At 41.9% G+C, this 13,244-nt stretch overlaps 1 protein-coding gene across 5 annotated transcripts in view; it reads left to right on the top strand.

Moving 5' to 3' along the window:
* PTPRA (protein tyrosine phosphatase receptor type A) overlaps nucleotides 1-13,244 on the top strand; it is a 152,873-nt gene that overhangs the window by 38,637 nt on the left and 100,992 nt on the right. For 4 of the 5 annotated variants that reach the window (XM_064275856.1, XM_003411614.4, XM_064275858.1 and 1 more), the window contains exon 2: nucleotides 4,484-4,556. The exons of the other annotated variant lie outside the window; for it this stretch is intronic. In XM_064275856.1, coding sequence (XP_064131926.1) covers nucleotides 4,530-4,556 — 27 coding nt within the window. In that variant the 5' untranslated portion in view covers nucleotides 4,484-4,529. The remainder of the gene's footprint in view (nucleotides 1-4,483; nucleotides 4,557-13,244) is intronic. 5 annotated transcript variants of the gene reach the window in all.

Below are 13,244 nucleotides of genomic sequence, written 5' to 3'. Positions count from 1 at the left end.
ACATTTATTTTATAGTCTTTTTGGGACTTTTCTAGTTTCTGAACCCTGTGCATTTTGTATTGAATGTCTTTCCACAGTGGTTTTGCTTTTGTTTCTGCCAAATGTCCAGGGACCACTGGCTTGGGACAGTTCTGCTAATTCCCATCCGTAGGTTCCTGGATCATATAATATAGTAAATTTAGACCTCAGATCCATATGAAGCATACATCTGTGGTTTCAAATTTTCAAGGGAAGTCTTTTCTCTTACCCACAGCTCAAACTGAGGCAGACAAGCTTTCTGGTCTCCTTGTTCTTGCAAGTAGATTTTTTCTAGTCTATTTTCATTGAGAGCATAACCCTTTCAGGGCAACAACTTCAAGAGGAGTCTTGGATCCAACTCCTCACCTTTCTCAGGAGCCCTTTCTACTTTTCTTCTGCTTCTTGCTTCCTTCCCCCACCTCCCTTGGTCACTGAGATGTTTCAACAAATGCCCGTGAGGCCAGTACAGAAATCAGCTCATACTTCCAGCTCTGGCTTTGGTTCATTGTTTGTTTCAGGCCACTGGCACTTTTCCTTGCTTTCTTGAGAACTTAGCTAAGCTTTTAAAAAGACGTTAGTAGTTATCTAGTGTTTCTAGATTTTTGTAGCTGGAGAGTTTGTGGCTTTTCCAGGCTTCTGTATTGGTAGGTAAAAAAGATAGGATTGTGTGCTTTAGGATTGAGTTTAATATACAGAACTATTGGGCATCAGCCAAAGTATAAAATGACTTTTTACATATTTATTAATTTCTATTTTTAAATGGCAGCTCCTCTTTTAAAAAGAGATTAGGAGCCTGGTTTTCCTGTATGCTTCCTGAGGAAACAAAAAGGCAGAAACTTGGAGAGTAGCAAGATCAGTGGTTGTTATAGGAAGCATGAAACTTCCTGGCAGTGACTCGATTAACAGTAGAAAATGAAACCATGGCAATTCTCTCTAATTTGCTACAAGGTTTTGTTTTCCATCATTGGCATAGGGGGCTCTGCTGTATTAAAGATTGTCTTTTCCAAATTTATACAGTCTCACTGGCTGTATGCATCCCATTATACATAGAATTTTTGTAACTATGTGACTATTATGATATATTTCAAACAGGGCTTTGAAACTTTCCATTCAGCTCCTTCTGGAGGAAGCCCTTGTCTTCATGTGGCTGTTCAGGTAGGTACCTTGGTCATTAGTCACTTTTCAGCCACAGGGTGAGAGAATAGATTTGGGGATCAGATATCCCTAGGTTTGAGTCTCAACCTTGCCAGCTACCATCTCTTTGGCTGTGGATAAGATATTTTACTGCCCTGTGCTACAGTTTCTTCATCTGTAGTCTTCAAAAGGACGCATCTATTCCCTGTGCTTGTTTTGAAGATAACATTAAATAATGTACATAATACAGTTTGACAGTGCCTGATACATAACAAGCACTTAATAAAGGGTAGCTATTCAAAAAAAAATTTTTTTTATTCCTGTTATTATGATGCTGATCGCTGTTGAATTGCTGCTTTTTGATGTATTTTAATCAGCTCTTGCATATGAGCAATTATTCATATGTAAGTTCAAGTTGAAGCTAAAGAAAATTAAAACAAGTCCACAAGAGCCAAAGTACTACCTTGAGTACATCCCACCTGAATTTAGAGACCACCTCAAGAATAGATTTGATGCATTGAACACTGATTACTGAAGACCAGGCACGTTGTGGAGTGACATCAAGGACATCATCCATGAAGAAGGCAAAAGGTTACTAAAAAGACAGGAAAAAAAGAAAAGACCAAAATGGATGTCAGAAGAAACTCTGAAACTTGCTCTCGAACTTAGAGTAGCTAAAGCTAATGGAAGAAATGATGACATAAAAGCTGAACAGAAGATATCAAAGGGTGGCTTGAGAAGACAGAGAAAAGTATTATAATGAAATGTGCAAAGACCTGGAGTTAGAAAACCAAAAGGGAGGAACATGCTCTGCATTTCTCAAACTGAAAGAACTGAAGAAAAATTCAAGCCTCGGGTTGCAATATTGAAGGAGTCTTTGGGCAAAATATTGAATGACGCAGGAAGCATCAAAAGAAGGGGAAAGGAATACAGTATCACTGTACCAAAAAGAATTGGTCACCATTCAGCCATTTCAGGAGGCAGCATATAATCAAGAACTGATGGTATTGAAGAAAGAAGCCCAAGCTGTACTGAAGGCATTGGCAAAAAACAAGCCTTCAGGAATTGATGGAATATCAGCTGACATGTTTCAACAAACGGATGCAGTGCTGGAAGTGCTCACTCATCTATGCCAAGAAATTTGGAAGCAACTGCCTGGCCAACCAACTGGAAGAGATCCATATTTATGCCCATTCCAAAGAAAAGTGATCCAAGCGAATGCAGAAATTATTTAACAATATCATTAATATCACACGTAAGTAAAGTTTTTCTAAAGATAATTTAAAAGCCGTTGCAGTAGTACGTCAACAGGGAAATGTGAGAAATTCAAGGTGGATTCAGAAGACGACATGGAACAAGGGCTATCATTGCTGGTGTCAGGTGGATCTTGACTGAAAGCAGAGACTATCAGAAAGATGTTTACCTGTGTTTTATTGACTATGCAAAGGCATTCCACTGTGTTATCCATAACAAATTATGGATAACATTGCAAAGAATGGCAATTCCGGAACACCTAATTGTGCTCATGCAGAACCTGTCTAAGTACTGTAATTCATTGGCCCAAGTTTGAGAGTTGGTCAGAATCTCATCTGGCCACTCAGACAGGATACTTGCATCCAGATGTGGACTCTTTCTAAACCCTTCAATTTTATTAACATAAAACGAAACACAGAACCTGACACAACAAGACAGATAACCTGATGGGCGACCAACCAAAACCTGACGGACCAGTCCCTATCCCGTTATTCGGGTTTTCAATCCTCCAATCACGCGGCGAGGATGTCTAATAGCCCGATGGGAAGACTCTTGGCAGGACTTCCGAGAACCGGAAGCGCGCGATCCTGACCAGAATTTTCAACGAGCAAAACTGAAAGCAGTCATCGGTGCGGCTGCGCCGTCGCGAGGAGGGCTGCCCAGTCTCCAGAAGCGCCGAGGGAAGGTCCAGGCGGCCACTCTGCCGTCGAGGGACTAGGTAGGAGTAACTTGTGGGGCCACCTGGCACCAAGCAGGGAGGCCCTAAGAGCGTCCTATCTGAGTAGCCAGAATTTGTTACCGAACGCAGGGGGGTTGCTGCTTGGCGTGCGTCAAGCCGATAGACTCGAGCTTTTGTTGAAAGCAAAGGTTTATTACTTGTGACAAGATGAGACGCGGAGAAAGTTCTCAAAGCACTGTCTCCACAAAAGCAAGTGGGGATGGGTTTTTCTGAGGCCGGCTGGTGCCGCAGCAAAGCTTTTCCCTCCCTTTCGGGGAATTCTCCTCCCATGCCCTTCCTGGGAGTTCCAGGTGCTTAGTCATTGGGACCCGGATGTCCGCGTGCACTCACCACTCGCTTTTCTAATCACTCCGGATGGTCTGGAGTTCTACTTTATTGGTTCCTTTCCGGCTGCCTTTGGTTCCGCATAGAGGGTTTTGGGTTCCCGGGTCAGTTAAGAGTGTCTTCGGTGACTGCACAGGCGTCAGGCATCCAGTCTCAACCAGTTGGGGGCAGAGGTTTCTAAGCAGGACCTAGCTGACCGCAAAGCTGCAGTGTTACGGGGGCTGGAGTTTCCAAGCAGAAACTAGCTGACCTCAAAGCTGCAACTCAAAAACGTCTGTATATTTAAAAATTTACCAAAGACCCTTTTATAGTTCCCTATTACTAACACTCCCTGGTGGCGTCATGGTTAAGGCCTACAGCTGATAACCAAAAAGTCAGCAGTTCGAATCCACCAGGAGCTCCTTACGAAACCCTATGAGGCAGTTCAACTCTGTTCTAAGGAGTCGCTATGAGTCGGAATGACTCACGGCAATGGCTTTGGTTTGGGGGTTTTGGTATTACACTAATACAGAGTTTTTCAATCTCTGCACTGTTAACATTTTGGGCCGGATAATTTGTTGCGGGGCGCTGCCCTGTGATCTGAAAGATGTGTAGCAGCATCCCTGGCGTTTACCGCCTGACACTCCCCTCCCCAGTTCGTGACAATAAAAAATGTCTTCAGACACTGCCAGATGTCCCCTGGGGGGCAAAATCTCCTCTGATTGAGAGGCACCGACCTGATGGTACACAGTCCTGTAGTGGAATAGTCCAAGTTCTGGGATGAGGGATGAATACTCTGTCCTGCCCCCACTGGAAAGACTTTCTCTCTCGTCATATTCAGTTCTTATGGGCTTTTCAGTGATCCGAACTGACTGTTGAAGGTTGAGTGAGTTTTGTAGTATGGCGCCTGGAGTCTTAAGCACATGCTCTATGCAACATCTTGTTAGAATGTACTCCTTTCCCTGGGAACAGTCCATGCATGGTGTTTAAATAGAACTTTTATCCTTTTTAAAGGTTCTTTTGTTTCGGTTGTAGGTGGCACAACTAGAAAAAGGTATTTATGGAATTCCAGTGAGTGTTGATGGATGATGCAGTTCAAATAACTAAGGTAAGGGAAATAAAACCAGAACTGCAAGGAGACTTTGTCAGCCAGGTTAGTGTCCTCACAAAACGAAGCTAAAATCAGATTCTTTCCATCTCCATTTTATTTCTGAGATATAAAAATAGCCTGTCTTTTATGATTAAAACCATACTGATCATCTGTTAAGACAGTGGTTCTCAACCTGGTCATGAATCAGAAGCACTTAAAAAACAAACAGAAAAGGCCAAAGTCTATGCCTTGCTGTGGTGCCTTGCTCTGTGGGGAGAGCACAGGTGACCCTGATATGCATCCTTGCTGAAGAACTGATGCACTGAGAAATTCAAAGAATGCAGTACACCCTCTCCTCACTTATTGACGTGGTTACGTTCCAAAGACCAGATTGTTATGTGAAAATTGGCCTTACGCAAGAGTCAGGCCCGCACCCCATCTTCAGCACCAGGTGTCACCCAGTTGCTCATCTCCATTCCCCTTCCCCCCCACTCTGGAGCAGCAGAGGGCACACCATCACCTGGCTGAGCTCCAGGCGTCTGTGGAGATGCTGGGCATCGCCTTTCCGTGGGCCCCAGAGTCCCGGCAGTGGGCAGCTCCTGAGCCTACAGGCAGGTGAGGCCCAGCCACCTGGGCTTAGCCAAGGCTGTGGAGGAGGCAGAAAGGCAGAGACTTCCCCGAATCCCCCACCCAATCCCTGGCCCTGGCCCTGGCTCCCACTGCCTTCTCACGCACCAACAGTCCCCCCCCCAACCCCCGCCCCAGCCTCTGGTGTGCTGTTTGCGGGCCCACACTGCCGACAGGCCTTGCCCAGCTCCTCCGCCCAACCCGGGTAATATGAACTGCCAGCGGCCGTTGCAGCCTTGCTCCGTCTCACAGACCTCGCCCCTCTCCTCCTCTTTCCTTGGGTCCTTGTTAATGGGCAAAATAGTTGGATAGTAAATTTTTTTCAACTGTAAATGCAAAATGTTGGGTAGCAAGATGACTGTTTTTTTCCCGTTGAATGAATGGACTTGGCACTCTGTTAAATCAGTTGACCATAGATCTGTGGATTTATTTGTGGTCTCTGAGCTCTATTCCATTGATTTATGTGTATATCCTAATACCAGTACTACTGTTTTGATTCCTGTGGCTTTGTAGTACATTTTGACATCAGAAAGTGTGAATTCTGTAACTTTGTTCTTTTTTTTTTTTTTTTTTAATATTGTCCTGGTTATTTGAGGTCCTTTGCAGTTCCAGATGAATTTAAGGATTGGCTTTTCCATTTCTGCAAAAAAGGCTATTGGAGTTTTGGTAGGGATTGTGTTGAATCCATTGATCATTTTTGGTAGTATTGACATCCTAACAATATTAAGTCTCCTAATCCATTTATGGAGGTCTCTTTTAATTTCTGGATTTTTTTTTTACTGCTGTTGTTCTTATTCTTAATGTATAAGGGATACTATGAGGCATAATGTACTGGGGAAAATATTTATAACAACTATATGACAAAGGGTTGCAATTTAGAGCTCTTAAAATTAATAACAAAAGTACACAAGACCCTGTAGACCAGTAATCCTCAACCAGGGGATGATTTTGCCCCTTAGGGGACATTCAGCAATATCTGGAGACACTTGTGGTTGTCACAACTGAGGAGGGTGCTACTGGCTGGCATCTAGTGGGTAAAGGCCAAGGGTGCTGCTAGACATCCTGCAATTCATAGGACAGCCCTCTACAGCGAAGCATTATCTGTCACAATATGTCAGTAATGCTGAGGTTGAGAAACCATGCTGTAGATAAGGGAGTAATAGACATTAAGAGACAGTTGACAAGAGACCATACAGATGGTTAATAAATGTTTTTTAAAAATTGTTGCTTCATTAATAATCAAAGACATGATAATCAAAATGCCGGGATACTATTTTCACTTGAGAATAACCCATGCTGGTATGGTCTAAAAATATTTTATTTTCTCATATTCCTGGGCAGCAAATTGGTGATATGCACACATGCACATATGCACACATGCACATATACACACAGTCAAAAGCCTTAAAAATATTTATATCCCATGGCTCTACAGTTTTCCTTCCAGAAGTCTTTGCTAAGGGAATCATGTGGAAATATATATTCATTTAAGCTGTGTTTTTGAAAAAAATGTTAATTTGCATGAATGGAAAAAGATAAAAATATGTCCAAATATTAGAGTGTAGAAGATGTTCCTACAAGTGTTACCACCAGCTAGAAATAATAAAGGAAAAGAATGATCAAGTAAAAAACAAAAATGACCAAATGGAGAATCTATATTATTAGCAGATTTAAAAGGCAAACTATTAAAAAAAAAAAAAAGCAACACTTAATAAGATGTTAGTGTCCTCAGTGTATGTAGAACATACACATATTTATTTATGAGGAAGGTGACCAGCGTAATAGAAAAATAGGCAAAGGTCGTAAATAGGCAGTTTATCAAAACTTCACTACTAGAAAAAAAATACAGACAACAGGAAGATTTGAAATAGTGGTTTTACTCTTTTACCCTTCTGTATTACATTTTATATAACTTTTTTTTTTCCAGAACAGTCCATTTTTTTTTAAATTATGAAACATGATGGCTTGATTTTTGCAGTTTTTTTTTTTTTTTAAAGTGTAAAAGAGGGACATATTCCTCTTCACTCTTTCTCTCAGTTCTGGGGAGTAAGCATTAAGCATTATGAACAGTTAAATGTGAACTCCTCCAGATCTTTAAGTCTTTTTTTGTGATACAGCGTACATACTGTAAAAGGCATAGATCTCAAGTATTGCAGGTTGATGTAGTCTTATGTATGTATACAGTCGTGTAAGATCAGGATGAAGACATAACACCTCTTCAGTTCTGAAGGAGGCTTCCTTATAACTCCTTCCAGTCGTACCTCCCACCTCCTGCTGAGGAACTACTAATCTGACTTCTATCATCGTAGATTAGTTTTGCCTGGTAATTGAGCACATACCCTTTTTTAAATTGAACACACACACTTTTTTTGTGCCTGGCTTCTTTGATTCTGTCTGTGACACCGTCCATTGTATCTATGACATCCATCAACGTTGCATGTATTGGTAGCCTCTTTGTATCTCTGAGTAGAATTCCATTGTATGAATACATTACAATTTATTTATCTGTTTACCTATTTTGGGGCATTGGGTATTTCCATTTTTTGGCTATTATAATTAAAGCTGCTGTGCACATTCATATGGAAGCGTTTGTGTAGACATATTTCTCAAGGATGTAAATGCCTAGGAGTAGTATTCCTGGTACTTTGGAGATATGTATGTTTAGTTTAAGTAGATACTGCCTATGATGGTTAAGATTGTATGTCAGCTTGGCTGGGGCATGATCCTCAGTGTTTATATGTGATCACCCCCATGATGGGATCTGCTGTGAGGAGCCAGTCAGTTGAAAGGGAGTTTCCTTGGGTGTGTGGCCTGCATCCGAATATAAGTGGATGTTCTGGAATCCTAGCCATCCTAATGGGACTGTGCTTTTTTTTTTTTTTCAAATTGTGCTTTAGGTTAAACTTTACAGCTCAAGTTCATCTCTTATACAGAAATTTTTGCACATATTGGACATTAGTTGCAGTCCCCACAATGTGACAACACATTCCTCATTTCCACCCCGGATTCCCTGTGTCCATTCAACTGATTCCTGTCCCTTCCCGCCTTCTCATCCTGCCTCCGGGCACGAGCCGCCCATTTCGTCTCGGGTGTCTGATTGAACTAAGAAGCATATGCCTCACATGTATTATTTTTTGTTTTATACTTCTGTCTAATCTTTGTCTGAAGAGTGGGTTTCGGGAATGGCTTCAGTTCTGGCTTAACAGTGCATCCAAGGGCCATAGTTTCAGGGGTTTCTCCAGTCTCTGTCAGACCATTAAGTCTGCTCTTTTTACGTGAATTTGAGTTCCATTCCATACTTTTCTCCCATTCTCACCAGGACTCTCTGTTGTGTGCCCTGTCAGGGCAGTCATTGGTGGTAGCTGGGCATCATCTAGTTCTTCTGGTCTCAGACTGGTGGAGGCCATGGTAGATGTGGCCCATTAGTCCTTTGGGAGTGTGCTCTTAAATTTTTAATATTTATTATAGTTTACACACACCGTTGACAATGAAAATACTGCAAAAAAAAAAAAAACCCAGAATAAACGTGTTCTCCAGCTCCCCGTTCCACTCTGCTTTATTTTTGAAACTGTTTTGTGATGATCTCCGTAATTCTAGACAGTATGCTTATATTGCGATCTCTCTCTTTCTTTTTTTGAATCAGCTTACCACAAACTTTTGAGTAGTCAATGCTCAACTACTCCCTCTCACCTCAGCACTCTCTCTCTGTTCTTTGGGTTCCTTAATTCGCTGCAACATCTCACAAAACTCACGAACTGTACAAAGAAAATGGCCCATGCAGTTGGGGAGGGTGGAGGCTAGCAAGTCCCAAATTCGTGGGTCAGGCGTAGGCTTCTCCCAACCCATGTGGCGGGTAGGAGCTGACGAACCCAAACCGACAGTTCATACCACAGGCTGCTGGCTCACAAGGCTGTGAAAGCTGATAAATCAGGCCACATGATAGGCCGCTGGCCCAAGAGGCTGTGGAGGCCAGTGAATCCCAGAATCAGCAGGTCAGACAGCAGGCCTCTGGGGAGGTCATTTGATCATGAACAGGACAACCGTGGCCCAGCCAAGTCGACTCATAACCCCAGCCATCACAGGCTTCTTATACCTTATTTGCGCAGTCCCACTAATTATGTGTGTGTCGCAAACACCATGGCTAGAAGGGCCATGTTAAGTAATTCATTGTATTGCAGAGCCTCATTTTGTCATGCCTCCTCATGGAGTAAACACTGTACATTAAATATTGTTTGTAGAAATAATTTGAGACTAGGGTGATATCTTTTTCCAGAGAGGATTCACATTTGCTTCTTGTAGGTGCCTGGGATCTGGGATCCAGGGTCTAGAATTTTAATCCAGTTTCAGAGATTTGAGATGGTTTTTTAAGTCGCAGTATAGTTCCTGCAGAAACCCTGGTGGCGTAGTGATTAAGTGCAACAGCTGCTAACCAAGAGGTTGGCAGTTCGAATCTGCCACGTGCTCCTTGGAAACCCTATGGGGCTGTTCTTCTCTGTCGTGTAGGCTCGCCATGAGTTGGAATCAACTTGACAGCAGTGGGTTTGGTTTTTTGGTTTGGTTACAGTTCCTACAAAGACAGGATGACTTCAGTTCACTGTTATTAGGGTGCAGCCCTTGGGGCCCTTGACCCAAACAAGGCACCATGGTGTTTTACCAGTTCAGAAATGTGGTTGCAGTATGCACAACTAATTAAAAGAGAGAATAGAAGAAACAAAAGATAGAAATAAACTTTTCAGGAAATGTGCAAGATCTGTGAGAAAACTTAACACTCCTGAGGGACCATTTTCACAGTTGATAGAGATTAAGTTTAACATGTTGTGTTGGCAAGGACACAGGGAAGCAGGTACTCTCATGAAGCTGACGCAAGTGTAAATTGGTACATCCTTTTTGGAGGATTTTGCAAGTTAAAATAACAAATGCTGATATACTTTTATCAGGAAGTCTACGATCATGAATTTATTCTACAGATATACATGTACAGATGTGAAATGACCTATTTTATTGCAACATTGTGCAAAGGATGAGAATCTATTTAAATATTTGTCAGTAGAGGACAGAAATAAGTTGCGCCACATCCATACAGTGGAATATAATTTTTAAAGAAAGAGGCAGTCTTCTGCATACCAGGGATGGAAAGATCTTTAAGACACATATTAAATGACAAAAAGGAAACCCTGGTGGCATAGTGGTTAAGTACTACAGCTGCTTAATCAAAAGGTCGGCAGTTTGAATCCACCAGGCACTGCTTGGAAACTGGGGGTGCAGTTCTTCTCTGTCCTGTAGGGTTGCTGTGAGTCGGAATCAACTTGATGGCAATGGTTTTTTTTTTTTTTTAAATGAGCCCAAAAAGAAAAAGGCAAGATGTTTTAATAATGTGTATGGCATATTACCGTACATGTGGGAAGAGAAGAGGAAATGTGTTACTTGCTGATATACCTGTAAAGTCTCTCTGGAAATGATAAGTGGTTGCTTCATAGGAGGAGAGTTGGGTACCTGGTTGTCCAGAGGTGGAGGAACATTTACTTTTTACTCTGTTTTCTTTTGTACCTTTTGAATTTTTTACCCTGTGTGCTTCCTATCCCTATCTGGGTTAGGAATTTAAAAAAGATCTACAAAATTGTTCTCTGATGAATCCAAAGCCCAATAAAAAAACCAAACCCAGTGCCATTGAGTCGATTCCGACTCATAGTGACACTATAGGACAGAGTAGAACTGCCCCACAGAGTTTCCAGGGAGCGCCTGGTGGATTTGAACTGCCGACTCTTTGGTTAGCAGCCGTAGCACTTAACCACTACACCACCAGGGTTTCCCCAAAGCCCAATAGATGTTTTTAAAGTTAGGTTCAAAATCAATACAATATAAGAAGAAAAGGAAAAGAACTACTAGGAAAATGGAGGTCTATAGGAAGGTTCTTTGGGTAATTCAGCTTCCGTGAATTACAGTCCATTGTAGAAATAGGACATATTCCCCTAGCAAGGTAAATTCTAAGAGGCAGGTGTTTCTGACACATTTTTCTCATGGCCCACTCCATGGAGCACCTGTTATTGAGGGGCGCTTTGGTGGGTGCTGAGTAGGTCTTGTGAACAGAGCAGACATAGAGCATAGAGTCCTGATTATAATAGACATGTAAACATATATGCAATTAGTACATTAAGTTCTGTGAAAGCAGTAAATAGACTGCTGTGGTCATGAATACCTAGAGTGGGGTAGGGGTGAGAATGGTCTTGCCATAACTAACTGGGGCAGATTTTGAACTGAGGCCTGGCTGATGAGGGCAGAATCTTCCAGGCAGGAGCAATTACTGTGTGAAGGCTACATGACAATACATTACTAGCTTAAACTTCTGGTCTGATTGATGGGCTATAGAATTTAAATTTCCTCAGAGCCCAGCAACAGTCAGAGAACACATTGTCACACAGAGGTAAACAAGATCATACCTCTCAGAGCCTCTGTGAATTATATTTCTGTCTTCAGCCATAGATCTTATGATTTGAGCTGATATTTGAGAGGGAAAGATAGGTACTTAGTACAGTTATGCTCCCCGTATCTTAATTTTCTCAACCATTATGTAAAGTTTTCATTTTCTAGAAAGAGACTAATCTGGAATGAGAATTAATTCTCATCAGTAAAAGCACAGCTCTAAGTAGGTCATCTGACTTTGCTTCTATGCACTACATTCACACTGATTATAAAAGGGCCTTTCATGATTTTTCTAGCCTTTCATCACTGCCAGACTCTCCACAGGCATTGTGAAAGAATTAACCCACCCCCCGCCCCATGCCTGTCTCATGTACTCTTTCGTAGAGTCCACACCGTGCTATGTTCAGGTCAGCAGCAACTCTTTGCAGACAGAGTGTGTGAACAGTCCTTCAGATGAAAGGGATTTCAGTATTGATTGATTTCACACCCATGATAGTTAATGCCTTCAGTATCTAATAGATAAAATGACTTCTCTAGCCTGTGTTTCGCCAAATTATTAGGCCAGACTGTAATAAGTGTTCATATCTAAATTATCTACATATAAAATTCATCTATAAATGATATCTGTCTGGTCCATTGAATAGGAGGTTGATGAATGCATCAGATAACCTACTCATGATTAACTTCTTCAAAGAGGATAATTAGCACTTAAATAGTTGTTTCTAGTTTTGCCTTACGTAGAGGAAAATGAGCATGGAACTCTGAAGGAATATTTAGCAAGCTGGTTGTGGCATAATCAGGGGATAGTAAAGGATTTGCATTTTGCTGGTCTTGAGATCCATACATCTCAGGGCAACTATAGCTATAGAGTCAACTATATTGATTTTTTTTCCCAATCACTTACAATAAATTCCAACAATAGATTCCAAACAGTTCTGGTGAATTTAGTCTCTTGGAGCCTTCCAGCTTTCCTACTCTACTATTTTCAGTATAAAATATTCTCCAACATCATCTAAGTTTTGTCACTTAAATCCTTCGTTTTCTCTAATCGTCTCTGATACCTACCTACCTTCCTTTCCTGTCAGGGCTAGACTCTGTGGTTCAGCGATTTAGCCATTCTCATGCCAGTACTCAATTACATTGCTTATAGTTCTGTCACATTCACTCAGCAAAACCTTAATTTTGTATGTTCTCCAAACCCTGACTGCTTAGAGCATTTTTTTCAGAGAAGAATTCTGGAAAAATGGGTCTCATCTCACCTGGGCCCTTAGGGCTGCCCATTGCCAGCATTTCCTGCAGCAGCAATCTTAGCCTTACCACTTCTTAAACTTTATCCTACCATCTCTCCCTCTCTTAGCCTTTGACTTTGTTGCATTCTTCACAGAAATCTTCAGGATGTCAGATTGGAGCCCCTTGCTTTCCTACCATTTCTCCTCCCTCTTCCTGCCTTAAGGAGCCTTGGTGGTGCAGTGGTTAAGCTCTTGGCTGCTAACCGAAAAGTCAACAGTTCTAACCCACCAGCTGCTCCACGGGAGAAAGGTGTGGCAGTCTGCTTCCGAAAAGATTTACAGAATTGGAAACCCTGTGGGGGCAGTTTTACTCTGTCCTTTGGGGTCATTGTGAGTTGCAATCAACTCGACAGCAATGGATTTTTTGGTT

This window comes from Loxodonta africana, chromosome 24, assembly GCF_030014295.1.
Source record: "Loxodonta africana isolate mLoxAfr1 chromosome 24, mLoxAfr1.hap2, whole genome shotgun sequence".
In the NCBI taxonomy this organism is placed as follows: Eukaryota; Metazoa; Chordata; class Mammalia; order Proboscidea; family Elephantidae; genus Loxodonta; species Loxodonta africana.
Note: the sequence above shows the minus strand (reverse complement) of the source record. Positions and strands in the feature narration are given on the sequence as shown.